Source organism: Emys orbicularis, chromosome 17 (assembly GCF_028017835.1).
Source record: "Emys orbicularis isolate rEmyOrb1 chromosome 17, rEmyOrb1.hap1, whole genome shotgun sequence".
In the NCBI taxonomy this organism is placed as follows: Eukaryota; Metazoa; Chordata; order Testudines; family Emydidae; genus Emys; species Emys orbicularis.
Window position 1 is genome coordinate 20,839,307 of NC_088699.1, and position 22,822 is coordinate 20,862,128.

Here is a 22,822-nt window from a genome sequence, read left to right on the forward strand (position 1 = left end):
GTCTGCCAACGGGGCATCTGCTGCTGCATTATCAGTACATACTCCGTGCACATGGAGTCTTCAGAGATTTTCCCTACCGGCGGAACAAGCGCCACTGAACATATGCAGTGACTTTCGGCAGGGGCTTCCCTCAGCCACCTCGTCTGTTTATGGGACCAACCAAAGGCACCTCCCTGATGCCCACCCTATGCTCCTGCCATATTAAAGAGTTCCAGTGACTCCAAGGTTTCGAGCAGACACTTGCAAACAACGGCAAAGCAGCCTACTTAAGCAGTTGTAGTTTTTCCATAAGCAGCTCATATTCTCTGTTGCTTATAAATGCCTGAGTTAAATACAGATGTCAGGGTCAGCTCCTCCTATAGTTTTCTCTTGCCACCATTTCACATCCAGTACATTATCCTCCATACTTGGATAAAGAAAAGTGAGAACATATTTCTACAAACCGTAATTGCCCACAGTAGCATTTGTGCTTCAGGCCCAGCAGGGTTGTGTCAGAGCAACCTAACTGCCTTTGCACGGTTGTGTGATGTCCCCGCACATCCATTTGAAACATTTTATTGCAAAGTCAGAGCTGGGTTTTGTGCCATGTTTCTGAGATTCACTGCTTTGTAGATAGAGTGCTAGGTGGACGGGCACTTAATAGAAAGGGTCTCAGGCGTTACTCACTACTCACAAATGGAGATAATGCAACATTAAAGGAACCCACACAGAACAAAGTACAGAATTTATTAATGGAGAATCCACCCAATATTCTAACACTAAATATTTGCATTCCAGTCATACAAACATCAAATATTTTCAAAAAACCAAACAAACTCCTTTATGAATGTGACGTGAGACAATTCAACCTTTCACCTCTGTTCTTCTAACATCACTTGGAACTGCTGAAATAGAAAACGTGATTTTTTTCCACCAAAGAAGTCTACTTGGAACCTCGATCTTGCCCTAAACTTTTGAGACTTCCTGAACCAGCAGCAGTTGAATACATTGCATGGATTGATTCTTTTACGGTGGAACTTTGATGTGTTCATGGCTAGCAATGAACCTGGCACTAAAGGATGCAGTGTCTAGGAATTACTCAAATTTATTTTCCCCAGGCATAAAAATAAAGTATGCCCTGTGCTCAGCAATTAAACTGAATTTCCTTCTGTGGATCCTGTAGATCTGTAGACCTTCCATGTGCCTTCCCCTTCTGTTTGGTTTCTCTCGACAGGCTGCCATTGCCTTGGGGGTCTCACGCCTGGGAGAGAGGTTTGATCAGCCCATAGTCCATGCACTTCACGAGACACTCACGAGCCACATTGATGACATGCTGTTTCTTGGAGTCATCTGCCTGTTTACCAACGAGTGTCAGGATCTCCAGCATCTCACACTCCACCAGTTTCTTGGCCAGCTCCTGGTCTGCAGTGATCAGGTTGTAAGCAACCACCAGCCCACGGTGCTGCACCTCCAACTTTTCATGCAGGCAGAGCCTCTGCAGGATTTCCAGCCACTGGGTTGTCTGTAGGGTGACCAGACAGCAAATGTGAAAAATCGGGACAGGGGGTAATAGGAGCCTATATAAGAAAAAGACCCAAAAGTTGGGACTGTCCCTATAAAATCGGGACATCTGGTCACCCTAGTTGTCTGCAAGGAAGGAAAAGCTGTGAGTTTAAAAAAAAGAAAAGGTTTTCTACAGCAGAGGAAATCACTGAAGTGCAAGGTTAGCTTGCCCCTAAGTAAGGCACTTTTCAAGGGGTGAAAGTAGCAATTTAGGAAAAGGAGAGTCTGCAAACAGGTTGATTCCAGTGCATGAAAACTGGTCTCTTAATTCCTAGACAAGTTGTCATCTGGGAGTGAGAACAGCCGCCAGCTTGCATACCAAGCACTAAGTTCCCTTCCACAGTTTGTTTCTGAATACTTAGCCCTTGCATGGTAAGGGCTGGCTGAGTGAAGGGCTTCCACAAACTGCTCTGGGGCTACCTGCATCCGGATCTGCAGCAGCACCTGCCCTCCCAGTCTTTGGCCAGGCTGTATCCAACTTTGTAATGGAACCCGAATCCAAGGTTTGGACCCTGGTTTTTATTGCGTGGCAACCATACAGAGGTCAGAGTTTTGCATGGTTCCAGCACAATGTAAAGCTAGCTGAAACGGGGAGGGGGGGGTGTTGATTTTTTTTAAAATAGGCTTTACTGTGGTATTCCTTACTGTTGCAGCTCATCTATACTAATGAATTTAGTCTCACTTCCAGACTTCAGAGGGGTTGAGTTATCCCAGTTTTACAAAAGGCAGGCAGAGTTTAAAACCCCCAGGGTTTGGGGCATAGCCTTGAAAAAGAGAAAGAAAAGCCTCCAGGAAACGAAGAGGCACTTGATAGGTGTGTGTGCGCGCCAAGGATGCCCCAACCACGAAAGCAGGAGGGGCAGCCCCAGTAGAATACATACAAATGGTGTGCAGGGAAGTAACACATAAAAATAAAATAAGCAAACTACAAAACCAACAACTTGGTTGAGAAGGAACTGTCGGTACAGTGGGTCCACCCTGCCTTATATACACATCATAGGTCGGCTTGGAAGGATTAGATTGTTATCAGTAAACACTGGTAAACGTTGATTTCACTGCACACACCCAGATGAAAAAATATTCCCATCGCTAGTAATCAAACTGTACAGCTAGGCAAAGAAAAACGTTGCTTGAGAACTGAAGTGTTTGTCAACATCACATGTCAAAATACACAAATCAAAGAGCCGGACATCAACGTGTGTTTTAACTGCAATAGAGCTTTAACTTTTTGAATCTCGACATCTACTGGCATGAATGGTCGGACCGCCCCACAATTTCCGACAGCAGCCAACATTTAAAACAACAACAATGGGGGGAAAAATGAAAAACAAACATCAAAATTATTCACTGAAATGATAAACAAATAAAAATGGAACCCTGCCCACCCTAACTGGAATGATCTTGGGGTTACACCAACCCCAGGTTTTGGACAGGTGGGTGTACAAGGACAGACCCTGCTATCTCAAATCCCCAACCAGAGACTTGGGCACGCATGAGGTGAAAAAGGCTGTTTTAGTCCTAGGAAACACTACCGTGGGAAGAATCTGGGGCAGGGAGTTTCAAATCAGCTTTAGGAGGTCACTCCCGGTTGGAAATCACTAAATTAGACAGTTAGCTTAAACATACATCGCTTTATACTCCAAGTTATTTGCTTTCCCTAGGGTTTCGCACAGATACTTAAGTTTGTCGCTGTAGACGTTCTTTAAAATCCTTTCATCAGAATTTTACAACATACCCAGGCTGCCTTTGAGCATTTGTTGAAACTACTTAGTGTTTAGGGCATCAGATTTTTCCTCTTACCACTTGGGTCATCTTATGGCAGAGCTTCTTGTGTGCTGCTGTCAGCATGGCCAGAGCTCCTGCCGCTGCATTCTGGACCTTCACGTCGTCCTCGCCGCACAGTAACACGATCAGCTTGAGTCGGTCGTTTCCATCGGCCACAAATCTCTCTTGAACCTCAACAGAATGAAATGCAAAAATGGGGAGCGAGTTGCCAGGCTTATGGGATTCACGCTGGAGTAGCAGTTTCACAAACCATCAGATATAGATACATAATAGAAAACACGTATTAAAGTATCTAGGAATTGCCATATTACACCAGACCGGTGGTCCATTTAAGTCTGGTATCCTGTCTCAAACAGTGGCCAGCTCCAGATGTTTCAGAGGAAGGTGGAAGGAGCCCCACAGTGGGGAAATGTGGGATAACCTGTTCCCCAATGAGTGTCAACTTAATCCCTAATAGAGGCTGGTTTAAGCCCCGACGCAGGATGGTTTAGATCCTTTCCAAAACATTTTTCGACATTAACTATTATAGCTCTAGATATTCTTGTTACCCATCTAAAGAGCCATTGCCACAGAATGGGGAAGGCCAGGAACTTGGAAAGATTCAAAGAGGGATTGAGTTCCACAGTCTAATTACATGCTGAGCGAAAAAGTTTGAGATCTGAATTTGACACCTGTCAGTTTCACTGAATGTCCTTGTGCTTATGTTAGGAGACCAGAAGTTCCCAATCTACCTTCTCGATGCCATTCAAAAAGCAGTGCATCAACTGTACTGTAAGAGGCCCAATGGTTACCTCTTTGTTGACAACCAGGTTGCACATGCACTCTGTAGCTGCCTGTCGGAGTTGGTCGTGGTTCTCAAACATGTAGTTCTCGATGTCTGGTAGGGCTTTCTCTTTGATTATCTTCAGCCTGAATTAAGGGGAGCAAAAAGATATGGTCTCAGCATGTGCTACAATGTGCTTGCCATGAAATAGTAGCCAGCAGGCAGAGGAGGCAGGGAAAGCCTTTAAAAATAAGCCGTCTCCATCTAAGCCATGAAACTTTTTCTCACTAAATTTAAAAACAGTCATTCTTTCAGCCATCCCTTCATAAGAACAGCCATACGGGGTCAGACCAAAGGTCTAGCTAGCCCAGTATTCTGTCCTCCAACAGTGGCCAATGCCAGGTGCCCCAGAGGGAATGAACAGAACAGGGAATCATCAAGTGATCCATCCCCTGTCGCCCATTCCCAGCTTCTGGCAGACAGAGGCTAGGGACACCATCCCTGCCCATCCTGACTAATAGCCATTGATGGACCTATTCTCCATTACTTGCAGTGGGGAAGGTTTAGGTTGGATATTAGGAAAAACTTTTTCACTAGGAGGGTGGTGAAGCACTGGAATGGGTTCCCTAGGGACGTGGTGGAATCTCCTTCCTTAGAGGTTTTTAAGGTCAGTCCTGACAAAGCCCTGACTGGGATGATTTAGTTGGGGTTGGTCCTGCTTTGAGCAGGGGGTTGGACTAGATGACCTCCTGAGGTCTCTTCCAACCCTAATATTCTATGATTAATTTATCTAGTTCTTAATTTATCTACCCCTTCCTTCTTATAACAGGAATCATTTTCAGGTCACATGCAAGAAGATTTATCTTGGTTACATATTGTTCTAGTAGTGTAACATCTTATGATCTTTAGCTGTTGGGTAAACAGTCAGAACCCCATTTTCTTTATATTACTTAACACCTTGCTAATGCCCTGTGTTTAGAGATGTAATGTGTCTTCATGAAAAATGCTCCATGCTACGTAGGGGTGGACTTCAAAGTCCCTTTTGCAGAGCTGGAGAAGTAACTATTGTAGCGGTTTATGAGAGACTATCCTGAAGTTCTGCATGAGTTCAAATTGAAAGAATAAAATTAAAACTGTGGACCTCAGCAATTGCTCATCTTCCCAATAAAATGAGCAAGCTAATGCAAAGACAAGCCAATATTAGGACAAATGATTGATTGATCAGGCACTGGGATAGGACATCTTCAGGATGAGAGAGAAGTGTAGGGTATTCCTTATCATTAGGGCTTCTGTTTTTCCAGGGTTTATTTTTAGTAATTTAAGTTTTATGTAGATGTCCAAATATCAGTGGTTTTCAGGGCTCTCTTGGATAATGAAAAGATTTTTTTCAGGTGCTTCCCAAAATTCTTGAGTAACTAGGACTTACTTTAATTTTTATTATATGTATAAAAACAACTTACATGTTAGTTTAAGCTTTGTATCCTTGTTATTGAACCCCGGTATAGCACTGATTGCGTGTTCACTAGTGCACTTTAACATAGTACCATTTCAAATGTTAAAGCACACTAGGGAACCTTTAGTGCGCACCAGCAGGGTCTACATGGGTCAATTAATGCACAACACCTTAGAGCAGTAATGAGGACTACGGGGGTCTGATTTCTAAAGCGCTCTGTGTAGATGAGCCCTTAGATACAAACCAGGGAGCAGGAACACAACTATATAAATAGACTGCACTGGGAAAGAGGTGACGTCAACATGAATTGAGTCATCTTTTCCGGTGTTTATTAGATAGACATCACTTTCATTTTTTTTTTTTTGTAGTGGGGGTATTTTATTGGGGTTTATTGGCTAAAACCTAAAATCAGAAGCCCTATTTCTAATTGAATTTTTTTGTCCCTGAACTTTGCCAGTTGACCATGAAAGTGCATTCAGAAGGAAGCAGGTGCTTGCCACATCAGTTTGCCCTGACAGAAACCTGATCTGCAGACCCCTTAGTTTCTTTTAAGGACTTTTGTTTTTCAGCCTGTTCTATTCCACGCAGCTACACATCATGCAAACACAGCCTTAAGTGAAGCAGTATGGATACACTTGTGTTCCGTTTTCCCAGACTTTCCTTCAGATTTAGACTCATAGACTCATAGACTTTAAGGTCAGAAGGGACCAATATGGTCATCTAGTCTGACCTCCCGCATGATGCAGGCCACAAAAGCTGACCCACCCACAACAGAATCCTCCAGCCTGCGACCCCTGCCCTATGCTGCGGAGGAAGGCGAAAAACCTCCAGGGCCTCTGCCAATCTACCCTGGAGGAAAATTCCTTCCCGACCCCAAATATGGCGATCAGTAGAACCCCGAGCATACAGGCAAGATTCTACAGCCGGACCCTCATTTTACCAGTGATGGCACGTTAATGCCTAATTGACTAAAATCACGTTATCCCATCAAACCATTCCCTCCATAAACTTATCAAGCCTAATCTTGAAGCCAGAGATTTGCAAGTATGTCTCCAGGTTCTTGCTGCTCCGCTTACACCTCCCCTAATCTTAAAGGAACAGTACTTGAGACTTCTCCTCTTTTCCTCCTCGAAATAAATTCAACCACAAAAACAAAAGTTTGGGGTAGCAGGAGGGTGATGAGACCAGTTGTGATCATGGGGCCTACACATTTACCTTAATTTTGAGCTCAACTGTGAGAAAGTTCATAAAGTGTGACCATCACCTTCAACAATAAAAGTTGACAGGAAAAAGTGCAAAAGGCAGACAAAAACCAAGATTAGTGCAAACCCAAAGGCCCCCTGCTAGAACTCAAGGAGCGTGTTAAGATCATCCCTGGTAAGCGAGAAAAGTGGGAGATCAGAAATCAATAAACCAAAATTGGTGTGTCGAAAATTAGGCCTAATTGGTAAACAGAATAATGAGGAGGCGGCTATTCCGCCAGCCTCTCTCTTTTGGGATTCTTAAAAAAAGAAGAGACTTTTGGGGGGAAATTAGCCGAGATGGAGGGACGGAGCTACTACAAAGCTGGCTGGCCGGCTGGGGGGAAGGGGCGAGCATCACCATCTTGCTGCCAACCCCACTGTCTCCTGGGACCCCAGATCTTCTTCATCCTGATCCTAAAAGATGCCCTGGCCAGAGAGAAGGAGCCAGACGACATCACCACCTCCACGGGGCCCAGCTGAATCCCAATCACCCCCTGGTTATTATTACATTGTTATTCCTCCCCCGCCCCCCAAAGATTTTTTTCCTTCCCCCTAATTTCCTCTCTTTCCTATCCCTCTCCTTCTGCCATCTGTTTAATAAGAGTCTGGCTTGTCTGGCCAAGACTGTGTATTTTGTAGCACTGCTATAAGCCTGTGACTAGAAAGAGGCAGCTAAAAGCAATGCCCTAAATAGCCCAATGCTGGTACAGGTCTTGGAGTGGCTGATCAGACAATGTGCCAGGCCTGTGTTTCTCCAGCAGGGAGGTTGCAAGTGAGAGCCAACACCAGAGACAGAAGCTGCATTTTCTGTCTGTTCTGCTCTTTTCTCTTCCGTGTGTGTGTGTGTGTGTGTGTGTGTGTGTGTGTGTGTGTGTGTGTGTGTGTGTCTCTGTCTTGTTTGATCTTAAAGGAAGTAGGATTGGACTTTAACAGCAGACACATTTCCAGCCCATCCAACTTCTTCTCTTCCCCCCCAGCACAGGACAGTTATTACCATCCTAGAGACACAAGGTGGGTGAAACAATATCTTATTATCTCATCCATCTTGTCTCACCAATATCCTGGGACCAGCAAGACTACAACAACACTGCAAACATCTTAGAGGCCGTCAAACAAGTTTTTTTCCCCCTTCTCCTTAAAAACTCTCTTCAGCTAAAGGAAAAGGGAACAAGGGATGGTGTTAAAATGAATCCCTTATTTAATACTTTCCATTTCAAATGCTTTAACTGCTTTTCTTTCTTTTCTGTATCTTTAACAACAGGTTAAAAGAACGTTTACTGATGTGTTTGTCATGGTACTAAGTAAACTGACGTCTCAGTATACCAAATAGTTTAAAACGGTTTAATGTTGGACAGTGACAGGGTCATGCTAACATCTTTGACTTATTCCATCTATATTAATACAACAGACCACTGATTATTTTAATGTAGGCCATTGAGTGTCAGAGGGCTAGAAATTTTGGCCACTGGTGACCAAGAGCCACAAAGATCTATATCTGTTTTAAAAAGTTCCCTGGAGATTGGATGGCTCATGGGATTATTAAACTGAGAAGGACTATTTGAAGTGGTGGATAACCCAGGTATACTGACAAAACATGCCATGAGAATTAGAGTGAGATATTAAACAGAATTCCCCTCTGCTGGTCTCATGTTGCTACTTAAGGGTAGCATTGTTCCACAGTAGGAATCCAGCTCCTGGGAGGGAACTGACTAGAGTTGGGTGAAAAAATGTCACCGAGATTTTCACATGAAAAGTGGCTTTGAGTAATTTAACTTTTTAAAAAAATTATATTCATATTTTTCAGTTTTTATAGAAAAACAAATTTTTAGCTTTTCAACAAAAACTCAAATTTCCTTAAAAATTTTTTTTTGATGAAGGTTAAACATTTTAATGGGGGGGGGGGGAAAGCTTCAAACACTTCACTAACCCACCACCAAGTCATTGGTCTGTGGGGGCCATTTCCTGAGCGATACAGACATAACCTGAAAGGAGAGTCTGCTTTATCTGGACTTTTCTAAAACATTTCACAATCTGATGAAGTGGCAGTATGGGGAAAAGGTGACAAAACCATTGTAACTTACCTGAGTTTGTCACTTCTTCCTGACAAGTTAGTGAGACCTAATAGAGCCTCATAATTCTGCAGCCCATCTCTCTCTGTATTCAACAAGCTGACCAGCGGCCGGACCACCTCATACACCTAAGAATAGGGAATATTGGATCGTCACTCTTTGGTTTCTGGATCTCTGTCCGTTTCCATTGGTTTATCACAAAAATACCTCAAGGGAAAATTGCATTTACTTACCCTCTCTCCTGGGAATGCTATGTCTGGATTGGAAATGGCAGCAATTTTGGCTAGAGCATGAGAAGCCTTCACTTTGCCGACATCTGTGCCTTCTATTGCCAGAGGTATCAGGGCCTATTATACACAGCAGAGAACGTAGGCTTATGAAAAGATTTACAGTATTGTCTGTATTTTATTCAAGCTTATTACAGAACAGCCCCTGGAAGAGTCAAGTTTTGTCCAAATAAACGCCGAATTGCAGAGCACATCGGATCTCATGCTTCTGTGTCGTCAAATACCCACACACGAGCCCACAGACTACTTCAGTGGCTATCAACTACTCTCATTGCTTCAATGGTGGCCTGCCTGGGGCATGACCGAAGGGACAGTGTTTCAGGAGCCCACTTCAAAGGACAACTTCTCTTGCGCAGTCGAACGGGATTCCTGGCTGATGCAGGAGCCAGCAGATATTAGAGGAAATCATTACTGAAGTGCCTGGTAAAGGCACTACCTTCTGGAGTTTATAGCACAGCATCGGCGAATGCTAACGTGCTCAACCTGTGATTGGACCACATCAAGCATCGCTTTAGGAAATGTCATCTCTTAAGAGGACGCAAGAAAACAAAAGCCCCATCTCATTCAGCAAATCTGCTAGTAGTGCACTAAGCGAGGCAGCTAGGTAGGGCAGATATTTGAATCCTGGTTCACTTCTGTTTGTTTGGGGAGGGTATGTATGTATATATCTAAAATATTGGGGAAAGGCTGGTCTTGTAAAAAACAACAGTTACTAACCTTTCCATAATTTTGTTCGTCAAGTTGCGTTGCACATGTGCATTCCACTGTAGGTGTTTGTGCACTCCTGTTGGGGTGGCCCAAGTGCCCTCTGCTGGCTTGCACACAGGCATAAAGGGCTGAGCTGCCCCGAAGCCCCTCAGTTCCTTCCTACCGGAAAGACTCAGAGAAGGGAAGGAGGGCGGGTTGTGAAATGGACATGTGCAACACATCTTGAACACCAGTTAGTTTTTCGAGTGACTGCACCTGTCCCATTCCACTGTAGGGGACTCACAGGCAGTCCCATCTGGAGGTGGGTTTGGAGTTTGTTTGAACAGGGACTGGAAGACCACTCATCCAAATTTAACATTGTCTCTAGATTGTTGAGAGATTGCCTCTTGCGCCATGCTGCTGCATGACATGATGATCAGTTGCCGCTTTGCAAACGTTCAATATGGACGTGCTAGCCAGAAAAGCCGCAGAGGTCACTTGGACCTAGTTGAATGACTGAACACTATTTGGTGGCTTCATGGTAGCCAACTGGTTACACAGTTGAATACAACTACGTATCCACGACGAAATCCTTTGCATGGAAACAGGAGTGCCCTTCATTCTGTCCGCAAACGCAATGAACAGTGGAGAGGAAGACCTGAAAGGTTTAGTCCATTCCAGGTAAAACACTAAAGTTCTAACATCCAAAGCATGACATCTCTCCTTCCCTTTATTACCATGAGGTTTTGGGAAGAAGGTCAGTAAGAAAATTGCTTAGTTAATCGGAAAAGTGGAGACCACTTTTGTAAGAAAACTTGAATGAGGACAAAGGTAGACTTTGTCTGCATAGAAATCCACATATGGAGGATCAGATATTAGAACCCTCAACTCCTCCACTCTCCTGGCTGATGCAATGGCTACTAAAAACGTTACCTTCATCAAAAGGTGCGACAGAGCAAGTCACTAGGGCTCAAGGTGGTGGGGGGACTCATCAGGTTTGTTAAGACTAGACGGAGGCTCCATGGTGGAATAGGGCTCTGTACCTGCAGGAACAGTCTGTCTAATCCCTTTAAAAATCTTATTGCCATCGGGTTGGAACAGACAGAACAGTTCTCCACATGTGGGTGCAATGCTGATATAGCCCTTAGGCTAATCGCCAGTGCTGGTTGTTTCAAGGGCAGAAGAGAGTCCAGCATGTGCTGAATAGAAGCAAGAACAGGGAAAATCCCTTTCAGTTTGGTCCAGATGGAAAATCTCTTCTATTTAGCCAGGTAAATACTTCCAGTTGGTCGTTTCCTATTATTCAGCAGCACGTCCTGAACTTCTCTAGAGCAGGACTCCTTTGCCGAAGTTCACTACAAAGCCTCCAGGCCACCAGGAGAAGGGCCTGAAGATTGGGGTGGAGGAGGCAGCCGCGGTTCTGTGTGTGAAGCGGAAGTGATGGGGGGGTGGACTCGTTAAGAGGTCCAAGAGCACCACTGGCATAAGGGACAAACTCTCCGACAGCTGTGCACTGGAGCGCACAGACACCTACAGTGGAACAGACACGTGCAATCACTCCAAGAAGAATTTAGTTTTCCTGCCTGCTCAAGTTAAAAACCATAACCAGGCTGTCCACTTTCCCTTTTATCAAGGGGTTAAGGTTTTAGATCATTAACAATGTGTATAATTAGTTTAGGCACCCCATGGCTTGTGTTAAATGACGACAGTTCCCCACATATGCAAACCCAGATGGCTTGGAGTGGCTGAACATTGCTAACTGTGAGTTTCAGAATATTCTAAAGGTGTAATGATAATGAGTTACCTTTCCACCACCTTGAGCTACAATGGTACCACGGTCCTTGGGATCCTCACACAAGGCAAGGAATACCCTGCAAAAAACCAGCATTGCTCAGTTAAACCGATCTGCAAAGAGACTCCATCCCACCTGTTTACTCTGGTATGATGCGAGTGGCTGATGTTCAGTGAATAGTACTAAATTCAGCAGGTATATTCACCAGTAATACCGAAGTTTTAATATAGTGCAATAACACTTAGGAAAAACTTTTTCACTAGGAGGGTGGTGAAGCACTGGAATGGGTTACCTAGGGAGGTGGTGGAATCTCCTTCCTTAGAGGTTTTTAAGGCCTGGCTTGACAAAGCCCTGGCTGGGATGATTTAGTTGGGGTTGCTCCTGCTTTGAGGAGGGGGTTGGACTAGATGACCTCCTGAGGTCCCTTCCAACCCTGATATTCTATGATTCTATCACCATAAATTAGAAAACTGTAACAGCTTTGATCCCCTTCAATTCCTCCCCGTTCCATTAGATTTGTATAAAGTTTTGTAAAATTAGCAATTCAAACTGCAGCCTAGTGATAGATTGGCAATTAGTTTCAGGACCAACATTTAGATGTTTGTAAAAAACTCATTTTCCTCTGCTGCCACTGTTAGCTTTTATTAGCAGAGCTCATTGGTGTGAATCCACAGCATACAGTTTTCTTTTGACATAAAGTTAAAGCTCTTCGCGCAAAGCGCAATTTATGTGGCTCAGTGGTTAATACATTTGCAACCAAGCCAGTTTATTCTGGGACTTGGAAGTTTAAGCCGCTTGGGCTTTAAACTGAGCTGTAAAATGCAGTGGAGCCCCCACGTTAGGTTTTAAGTGAAGGTTTTCTCGGGTAAGACCATCTATAGTAAGTACCCAAACAGCTGCCCTATGCAGACTCAGTACTAGATATGCTGTTTCTGCTCCTCAATGTGTGTTTGAGTGAGGCAGGCATACCTGGCTAGCAGCTCCTTGCTCTGGTCTGTTAAGATGGCACTATCAGCCTTCACCATACAGGCCAGGGCTGAAATGACACCAGCTTTCAGCAGCCGTTTCACTCGCTTCAAAACAAAGTCCTTCTTGTCCTGAGAGGGGCATTAAAAAAGAATGAGCAGGGCTCCCATCAGAGTCTCTACAGCTACCACCCCACGTACTTAGGCCTCGTCTGCCCGAGCCGTTACTGCGGAGAAAGCCGGACTGCACAGCTTGGCCCTGCAGTACTGTCCCGTAGGGACGCTGGCACCGCGCACTAAGAGTTCTGCAGGATGCAGTAACGACTCCCGGTTTCAAACGGAGGCACATCACTGCTCTCGCTGGAGCTTTTAGTGACCAACACCAATGTCCACACGGAAGGAGGGATAGCTCAGTGGTTTGCGCATTGGCCTCCTAAACCCAGGGTTGTGAGTTCAGTCCTTGAGGGGGTCACTTAGGGATCTGGGGCAAAAATCTGTCTGGGGATTGGCCCTGCTTTGAGCAGGGGGTTGGACTAGATGACCTCCTGAGGTCCCTTCCAACCCTGAGATTCTATGATATTACTGTGGGGGCAAGCTGCTGTGATGGACATTCACGCCCTGGCTTGCTGCCTGGTAAGATCCTGTCTCGTCAGGTAGACAGGCAGCATGACTCTAATGGACTGGGACTCAGGAGACCTTGTTGCTGGTCCCATCTCTCCCATGACCTGGGGCAAATCGCTTTCCTGTGCCTCGGTTTCCCCCGCCCTTTGTTTTACGTGTTTAGCTTGTACATTCTTCAGGACAAGAACTGACTTTATGGATGTACAGCCCCTAGCACAATGGGGGTCCCAGTCTCATTTTGAGGCCTTGAGGTGTCCCTATAATGAAAAAAGCACTGCTTAAAACTTTAAATATTCTGTATCGTCCTTTAGTCCCCGGGACATACAGCTCAACGTGTAAAAACCGGAACTGCAGGAGATGGGCAACGTTACTATGTGGAGTCCATAGCTAAGCCTTCCCCTGAAGCAGCTGGGGATACAGCACTTCTCAGAAGGGTTGTTTTGGGGGTTCTGGGATCCCCACCATCTGAGGCAAAGGAATAGGGGGTCGGCAGTCCTGGCTACAACCAACCTACCTTGGGGTGCTCCTCGGGAACATGCTGTTTGGAAAACTCCGCCAGCTGCACAAGCTCTGGGACCAGCTCTTTGACATCGTAACTGTTGGTACAGTTCACCAGCGTGGAAGCCACAGAGTACAGGATCGTCTTGTCACTTGTCTGCACAGTCAATGGAAACATTGAACTGGATTGGGATGTTGAGGGGACCACTGGTGGTGTGGCATAGCGGCTGGAGAAGAGTATGGGGTTTAGGACTCTGTTCTGGGTTTTATAGTGTAGCTTTGGGCAAGTTACTGGACATCTTTGCACTTCATTATCACCACGTTAAGGATGTATAGAGACTTATAAGCAATGCCGCAAGAGGTAAGCGACACACGGAGCACTCCGAAGGAAGATACTGTTCAGCTGGTGGATGACTGTTACCAGCTTGGTGGGACATTAAGAGGTGGTATATCAGTTCGTGAATGATGGTAATAAACACCCCCTCACTTTGTCACCTTCAAGGTTGCCCATCAAGATTATCAACCCATGCAATCTTTGCAAGGCTGGAGGCAGAAGACAGGATTAGTTTAGTTTGGCAAGGGGCTGTGGAGAGGAGAGACAGTACCTTCGCTAATTCAAACATGGCTTCCAGGGCTGGCTTATCTTCCACAAAGTCATCTTTCACGTCTGCATCCAAGGTTAGGTACGCCAGACCTTCCACAGCCCACTTCCTGGTGCGGATGTCAATGCTGGTGTTGCACAGCCACCTGAACGAGACAAAAGCTCCATCATTTTACCTGAATGATGAGAACAGATTTACAGGAGAGGAAGAGGCAAAACCCCTAAGGGTGCTGGGGAACTGTGCTTTATTTTTACCGGCAGCTTCAGACCCCATGCAGCAGACTCAGGAAACCATAGATCCTAATGGTGAAAGTTATCTTTGGATACAAAGTTCCCCTAGGGAATCTGTGTGGTGGTGGTGTACTTATGCATGTTATAAGAGAGACCTTTAATATATTATACCTTTTAGGCAATAGGATTATCTTCTTTGGTTTCTTAGCTGGTGAGTGAGTGAGGAACCAGATGGACTTTGATGCTAGCAAAAGTGAAGTAGGGACGGGCAAACAGAAAATAAGGTATGAGTTCTAGGCATGGATACCTAAACGTTTCCAGAAATGCTAGAAACCTCTGTTCAGTATCATCTATTCTAGATGTTATCAGTGACTCAGTGTTAGACAACTTTTTAGTCAACTGAGGGAAAGTACTATGTACCCTCCAGTAGAGATGGTACTGAACAATATTTTGGAGAGAAAGGAGTGGAACCCAAGTAACAGGTGAGGAATCCCAAGAGCACCTTTCAGTTCTGCTTACTTTCGGCACTGTTTTGCCAGCTTTTCTGTGGACCCCTCAGCAAATTGTCGCAGGCCATAGTCAGTGCCTCCGGCTGATCCCAGCTTGCAAAGACCCTGAGAAAGAGATTGAAAGGATACTATGTAGCTAGATACAGGAATATGTAACATTCTCCTCAGAAGTCCAGCTGAAATTTAAGAGAAAGGTAATGAACTGTCTTCCACATAAACGGATACAGATTACAGCAAAGTTCTGTATTGCTTTAAGCAGGTTTTCCATTTATATTTTTGAAGCCCTGACTCCATTCACTGTCCATTATATGAATGAAGAGACTATAGTCCCCACGCACAAGCCCTATTCCACTGCCTCATGGAGAGGAATCCAAGATGGCAGACACAAGGCGTATGAGACTCTTGTTGCATTACAAAGCTTGTTTTCTGCTGAGACCTGCAAGCTGCCATGCCCTCCTCCTTCCCCAAACTCTTTAGCGGAGGAACGCGAGTGCAAGCTCTTACGGATAGTACCCTGGCTGAGCAGCGGATGCTAATACTTCGCAGGATTGCAAACCTATTTTGAATCCAGAGGTAGCGCTCTTCCTAGGACAGGATGATAAAGTGTTGGCAGGTAGCAGAGCAGGCTGAGGGCTGAAAACTTACCACTAGAGCTCGAATTTTGATCTTCTCATTCTTGGTCTTCTTGTAGACTTCCTTCAGCAGCGTCACTCCGTTGGTGATGATGAAGGTGGCCCGGCTCAGCTTGGTGGAAGCATGGATGAGGGCCTCCACAGCCACCAGCTGGTCGATCTCTCTTTCAGAGCCACACAAAGCCACCATCATCTCCATGACACCCGTCATGCCCAGCAACTTGTTGCCCAAGTCAAAAGGCCCTTGCATGATCCCAGACACTGTCTGGACAGCATGGAGAGTCTTATCCATGTCCTGAGGGTCAACCTTGCTCCTGTAGGGAGCAGCAAAAAAACAAAAAACAAACAAAAAAAAAAATCAGCAGGGGGCAGGATTAGAGGGGGAGACTGCAGTGTTATTGTCTCTTTCTTTGAGGGCCACACATTGTGGCCACCAACCTCTATCAAACAGGGCTCCATTTCCAAACTGGAGTTTTGTCCAGCACCTTTTATCACGGCAACCAACTCTGAACATCCCCTTATTTTTATCCACAAGATAGGAACAGTGCGGGAAGAAGCAATGCAAGTTTTCCACAATACCCTACCTATGAGTAGAGGAACTTCCTCTGAACTATGGAGATGGAATTACCTTCTAACACCTTTACCCGAAAAGAGTTCAAAGAAAAGGATTCCCTTTCTAACTGCCAGACTGCGTTACTTGGATGACATGGACACAGGCTCACTCAGAACAGAAATGAAACTTACATTGTGGCCCAGTGGAGGAAAGCACCAGACCGGGACTCAGCCCCAGTTTCTATTCCCAGCTCTCCCCTTGACTTGTGTGACCCTTAGTGAGGCACTTCACCTCCCTATATCTCCGTTTATCCACCTGTGGATTAAAAACGCTAAGCCACCATGCAAGTGCTTGCAGAGGTATGGGTGAAAAGCACTTTATAAGTGCAAGATGCGGATTACGTCATTCGGAAGAGGGCCTGCGTTCAGTCACTGATGACTGCGCCGTGGCTTGTAGGCTAGATTTCAATGGCAGCCTGAAGAGGAGAGGCTCCGTGTTTCCATTATCAATCTGTTGAACCATTCAGTGTGTAGCAAGGCAACGTGGCCTCCCTTTGAGCCAGAGGGGGAGGGAGCACTTTCTCCACCCAGCTGGGTGGAGTCTGGCCAGCTCCAGCCCTCCCACCGGAAGTTGAGAGGCGGGGCAGGAAGTACAAAAGGCAGAGCCCCTAGCCCAGTAGAGGTCGAGCCAGGGAAGGAGACAGACACGTCCTGCTTGCTGCCGAGCCAGGCGGCGGCCTTGACCCGGGGAGGCCCGAGGTGGAGCTGAAGCTGGTAGGACTGCTGGTGGCCGAATACCCTGACAAACCGGAGACCACTGAGCCAGATCTGGAACTTGGGTAGGAAGTAGCCCAAAGGTTTAGTTGATGGTGTTGTGGCTTAACAGCCGGTCAGCGTGTTGGTGGAGGATCCCAGCTGACCCCTGCCACCCCCTGATTGCCTCCCTGCCTGTTTTGCCAGCGCTCCCCTGCCTAAGGGTTAGCGCTATAGAGTGTTTACCGGCTCTACCCTGCCTAGGGCCTCTTGACTGTTGGGAATTAACCCTGTTACAAGGGCCGGGACGCTGCAACTGGTGACGTAGTCCTCGCTGCCTAGTGCTTTTCTGGTTGCCTCCTCCCTTGAAGAGCTCTAGCCTGCAAAGAGCTTTTTAACTCCAGTGGAAGAATAAAAGACACAGGGCACATTTTATTTTGGCCCAGTCCCCACTGCTAAGAATCTGAAAGCATTACACAGCATCTGCTCCAATCCCAGGTCCTTGAGAGCTCAACTCTGCATTTCTGGGTGTCCGTCCCCATGAAGTGCTCCATCCCCGCCCTGACTCACTTGATGTACTCTTCACAGATCTCTCGGAAGTTATCTCGCTCGGGATCACATCGCAGGTCATCATACAGCTTGTTCAGGAGAATGGAAGCGGTCATCCGGGTGTTCTCCGTTAAGGGCAGGCAGTTGGGCAGCTCGGGAACCTGGCCTACGACTTTCAATATCTTTTTTAGACCTGTGACACAGAATTAATAGGGCTTTTAGAGAGGACAGGCATGTGCCAAATTTATGTACTGTGCAGCGGACATTCTCCTGCACCAAACTGTACAGATTGTATTAAGTTAGTTTATAGGCCAGATTCATAGATTCTAGGACTGGAAGGGACCTCGAGAGGTCATCGAGTCCAGTCCCCTGCCCGCATGGCAGGACCAAATACTGTCTAGACCATCCCTGATAGACATTTATCTAACCTACTCTTAAATATCTCCAGAGATGGAGATTCCACAACCTCCCTAGGCAATTTATTCCAGTGTTTAACCACCCTGACAGTTAGGAACTTTTTCCTAATGTCCAACCTAGACCTCCCTTGCTGCAGTTTAAGCCCATTGCTTCTTGTTCTATCCTCAGAGGCTAAGGTGAACAAGTTTTCTCCCTCCTCCTTATGACACCCTTTTAGATACCTGAAAACTGCTATCATGTCCCCTCTCAGTCTTCTCTTTTCCAAACTAAACAAACCCAATTCTTTCAGCCTTCCTTCATAGCTCACGTTCTCAAGACCTTTAATCATTCTTGTTGCTCTTCTCTGGACCCTGTCCAATTTCTCCACATCTTTCTTGAAATGCGGTGCCCAGAACTGGACACAATACTCCAGCTGAGGCCTAACCAGCGCAGAGTAGAGCGGAAGAATGACTTCTCGTGCCTTGCTCAGATGTCTGAAAATATTGCAATCTTGTTAACCCTTAGACAAACATGTAAGCAATTGATTTGCTGATGCAAGTAAGGACTACCCATGACAACAAAGTTTGCCGAATTGAGCTGTTAAACAGCAGTCATAAAATTATGGGCGAAGAAACATTATCTTCTTCACAGTACTTGTTCATCAACTGGATCTGTCCTTCATTTAAAGAGACCCCAAACCTGCTGGTTTTAGTGGCATGAAGGCCTTGCAATGAGGAAGGCCTTGCAATGTTAGAGGAGATTCTGGATTATGTTTTCATAATAATCTTTGTTAAAAGAAGGTTAGGGTTGAAGTGTTTCGGTGGAGCCCAGCTCAACCCCCCAAACACAGGATTTTAAAAAAAAAAACCCACAAAAAGTTCTCTCTTTTTGAATAATATCCAGAGTTTGGAGTCTCACCACATCAGATTACTTTTCTAGATGGGGATTGTTTTAAATGTCCCTAAGAAAGGACGGTTTGGGAAGTTTTGCTGCACGTGACACACATTCAAGTCTAAGTGCGGGGAAAGGGCATTCACCACTGTCAATGACGAAGATGGTTCTAGAGTTGTCGGGGATCCTCAGATCCTTTCTTGGTATGTTCTTGCTGAGCAGGTTGAGAGCCTGGTCCCGACCTTGCCCAGACACCTTCTTACTGACCAGCATGTCCAGCAGGTGCATTGTGATCATCTGCAAATCCTTCTTCGTGTCTGCACAAAAGACCAGACAGCAGCAGGTTAAAAAAAGCGGCACTTTACCCTACTGAATACCGCTTTTGAATGGTTATCAGCCTTCAATTTTACTAGAACGTACATGGGGCTGTGTCCTAGCCAATGTGTCAATTTCATACAAGTGCAGAAAAGCATTATGATTGCTCATTCTAATTATGGTTCAGGGGCCTGCAGGTATTCTGAATAAAGGTGTTTTTAACCGTGCTTGTTGCTGGATAATATGTAGCCTAGCCCCCTGGCCTCAGTGTTTGCAAATCCACCCACAGGCAACTAAAAGCAGAATTTGCAGGATCTACTGTTCAGTGCAATGGGAACCCGAGATCTCTTCATATCTCGGCCATCATTCAGTGGTTACATAGAATTAATTACCCAGCACCAGAGCTGCTTCTTTCCCATGTTCCTCTTTCTCTCCCTCCCCTGATAAGGAGTCTGTAATGACTTGTAGGAGATTGCAAACAGCCATAGAGATTTCTTCGTTATCCACAGCCATCCACATACAAATTTTGTCAATTCCCAGGAGGTGAAGGATTGCTGTGGCCTGCCCAGATGAAAGATAGGATTCAGTGTTACAGTTCATATTATCTACATAAAGCAATTTACATTTCACACTCATTAAAATGTAACACTTGGCATGGGCAATGAAATAACAGGAGAATATTGAATTTGGCCAATACAGCACAGGGAGTGGTTTTGTACTTCATAAGAACGGACATGAGTCAGACCAAAGGTCCATCTAGCCCAGTATCCTGTCTTCCGACAGTGGCCAATGCCAGGTACCCCAGAGGGAATGAACAGAACAGGTCATCATCAAGTGATCCATCCCCTGTCGCCCATTCCCAGCTTCTGGCAAACAGAGGCCAGGGACACTATCCTTGCCCATCCTGGCTAATAATCATTGATGGACCTATCCTCCATGAATTTATCTAGTTCCTTTTTGAACTCTGTTATAGTCTTGGCCTTCACAACATCCTCTGGCAAGGAGTTCCAGAGATTAACTTGTGCATTGTATGAAGAAATACTTTTTTGTTTGTTTTAAACCTGCTGCCTATTAATTTCATTTGGTGACCCTAGTTCTTGTGTTATGAGAAGAAGTAAATAACACTTTCTTATTCACTTTCACCACATCAGTCATGATTTTATAGACCTCTATCATATCCCTCCCCCCTCCCGTGAAAAGAGTCATCTCTTTTCCAAGCTGAAAAGTCCCAGTCTTATTAATCTCTCCTCATACGGAGGTGTACAATGACCTGTGTGACAGATGAAAGCCCTCGGAAGCACAGCTGCTTCAAAAGATGTGCCAGAAGCCACAGGCACAGGGAACATTCATCACATTTTCTATCGGTAAATGAGATCTGTATCTTTGGGGGATAGGGACTGTATTCTGGCTCCATGGGGGGGACCATTAGGGAGCTTCCTACAGGAACTAAAATCAGTGGGGGGTGATTATTGTGAATCCTAGGACAGATAACTCCAGAGAAGCACCATGCCTTGGGGTGAATGGCATATATGGTTCAGAGCAGGTCAAGAGGCCCAGTGGGCAAATGAAGGGCTTTTGATAGAAAGGGTGAGCCTGAACTGACTGAGTGACCCGCCTTTGATCCTCAGTTTGACATGAGACAAACAGGGGGCCAAACCCTGCTAAAAGGATTTGAAAGATTGGAACATGCCTCTATGTCAGAGGTGGGCAAACTATGGCCCGTGGGCCACATCCGGCCCATGGGACCGTCCTGCCCGGCCCTTGGTCTCCCGGCCCGGCGGGAGGCTAGCTCCGGTTCCTCGCCTGCTGTCCCTCCTCCCCCGCAGCCTCACCTTGCCGCACCACCAGCGCTCTGGGCGGCCGGGCTGCGCGTTCCTTTGGGGCAGCGCAGCAGCATGTCTAGCTCCGGCCAGGCAGCACAGCTGCCAGACATGCTGCTCTGAACGGCATGGTAAGGGGGCCGGGGCATTGGATAAGGGGCGGGGGGTCCTGCGGGCAGTCAGGGGACAGGGAGCAGGAGGCGGTTGGATGGGGCGGAGGTTCGGGGGCGGGGGGGGGGCACGGTCAGGGGATGGTGAACGGGGGGGTTGGATAAGTGTGGGAGTCCCGGGGGCGGGGCTGTGGACAGGGTCAGGAGATGGAAAATGGGGGGGTTGGATAGGTGTGGGGTCCCGGGGGGCCTGTCAGAGGGTGGGGGTGTGGATAGGGGTCAGGGCAGTCAGGGGACTGGGAGCAGGGGGATTGGATACTGGGTGGGGTCCCAGGGGGGGTGGTGGTTAGGGGCAGGGGTCCCAGGAGGGGGTAGTTAGGGGACAAGGAGAAGAGGAGGTTGGATGGGTTGGGGGTTCTGAGGGAGGCACTCAGGTGTTGGGAAGTGGGAGGGGGTGGATAGGGAACGGGGGCCAGGCTGTTTGGGGAGGCACAGCCTTCTCTACCCGGCCATCCATACAGTTTCGGAGCCCCGATGTGGCCCTCGGGCCAAAAAGTTTGCCCACCCCGATCTAAGTAGACTGTCTATTTTTATAGAATGTTTTCTTTGTCATGCTTTGGTCCTAAATAAAATGTACTGAGCTCAGCGAAAGCTGACTGGTCACTACTAGATAGTGCTGTCTCTAGTGGTGTTGTAAGTACCCACACGTGCAGCCACACAAATATGGTCTCAATCTCTCAGCTGCTTATTCCGTCTGTGACGGAGTAGGGAGCATTAACCTGGTAACGTTGCAGGCGAGTTTTACTAGTTTACGGTCTTCTGCTAACACGGGGCGTGGCTCCGTTTCCCTGGGGTGCTGCACCAGTACTAGATGGGGATGGGAAATAAGGGTGTGACTTCACTGAGGGATGATATTTGACGACTAGCACGTAAGCGATAGCGGCTGCCCTTCGTAACCTGAGCCCAGGAGGGGGTTGGGGCCAGGTGACACCTTCTGTCCTGGAAACTGGACAAAGGCTGGGGGAGGAGCTGGGGGTGTGGCTTGGTGAGGCAGCAGGAAGGGGCTTCAGTTTGGAGCTGGCTGGGAAGACGGAGGGAGGCCCAGAACCCGGGTCTGGGCTCCCCATCCCCCCAAGAGGGACCTGACTGAGGGGTCCTGTTTTCTGTACCTACAAGCTCTGTTTTAGACTGTGTTCCTGTCGTCTAATAAACCTCCTGTTTTACTGGCTGGCTGAGAGTCACGGTGAATCGCAGGAAGTGCGGGGTGCAGGGCCCTGACTCCCCCACACTCCATGACACCTTCCAAAATTGAAGTCTTACTGCTTATCAGTAGAATCTGGATTGTCATGAGTCTAAAAGAGGGCTACTTTTTAAATGAGTCATTTGAGGACCACAATACTCACCAGAGTGGGTTAACTTAAAGGGTGGCTCATGGCCCACCAAAACTTTCGGGCTTTTCTAGATACCTTCATCTTCCTCCTCCAGCCTCTGACTTCACCTAATGAAGGTCTTGGCTAATCACCTCCCATCCTTCTCATAGAGACCATGTATCTCACTGCTCTATCAGGCCACCTCACACCTCTTGGCATGGAGTCCAGGGTCCTGGCTTAACCCACCGTTGGTCACTGCCGCCTCCTACAGGATTGTGGCTGTACATACACCTCATTTCACAAGGGCCGGTGTTAAACTAGCCTCAGTTACATGCTGAAGGATATCTTTGAACCTGAAGTCCAAGAACAGCATCACAGGTTCAGCCT

General features: G+C 46.6%; 1 protein-coding gene across 1 annotated transcript in view; it reads right to left on the reverse strand.

Annotated features, from left to right (window-relative positions):
* Positions 1 to 1,234: 1,234 nt before the first annotated feature.
* UNC45B (unc-45 myosin chaperone B) overlaps positions 1,235 to 22,822 on the reverse strand; it is a 30,068-nt gene continuing 8,480 nt past the window's right edge. Inside the window, exons 6-19 of the mRNA XM_065418313.1 lie at positions 19,528 to 19,696; positions 18,967 to 19,137; positions 17,555 to 17,726; positions 15,693 to 15,993; positions 15,058 to 15,152; positions 14,312 to 14,453; positions 13,723 to 13,863; positions 12,592 to 12,719; positions 11,635 to 11,701; positions 9,090 to 9,203; positions 8,869 to 8,984; positions 4,119 to 4,236; positions 3,343 to 3,498; positions 1,235 to 1,501 (exon numbers count right to left, since the gene is read on the reverse strand). Of these exons, the coding sequence (XP_065274385.1) occupies positions 1,235 to 1,501; positions 3,343 to 3,498; positions 4,119 to 4,236; positions 8,869 to 8,984; positions 9,090 to 9,203; positions 11,635 to 11,701; positions 12,592 to 12,719; positions 13,723 to 13,863; positions 14,312 to 14,453; positions 15,058 to 15,152; positions 15,693 to 15,993; positions 17,555 to 17,726; positions 18,967 to 19,137; positions 19,528 to 19,696 (2,157 nt within the window). The remainder of the gene's footprint in view (positions 1,502 to 3,342; positions 3,499 to 4,118; positions 4,237 to 8,868; positions 8,985 to 9,089; positions 9,204 to 11,634; positions 11,702 to 12,591; positions 12,720 to 13,722; positions 13,864 to 14,311; positions 14,454 to 15,057; positions 15,153 to 15,692; positions 15,994 to 17,554; positions 17,727 to 18,966; positions 19,138 to 19,527; positions 19,697 to 22,822) is intronic.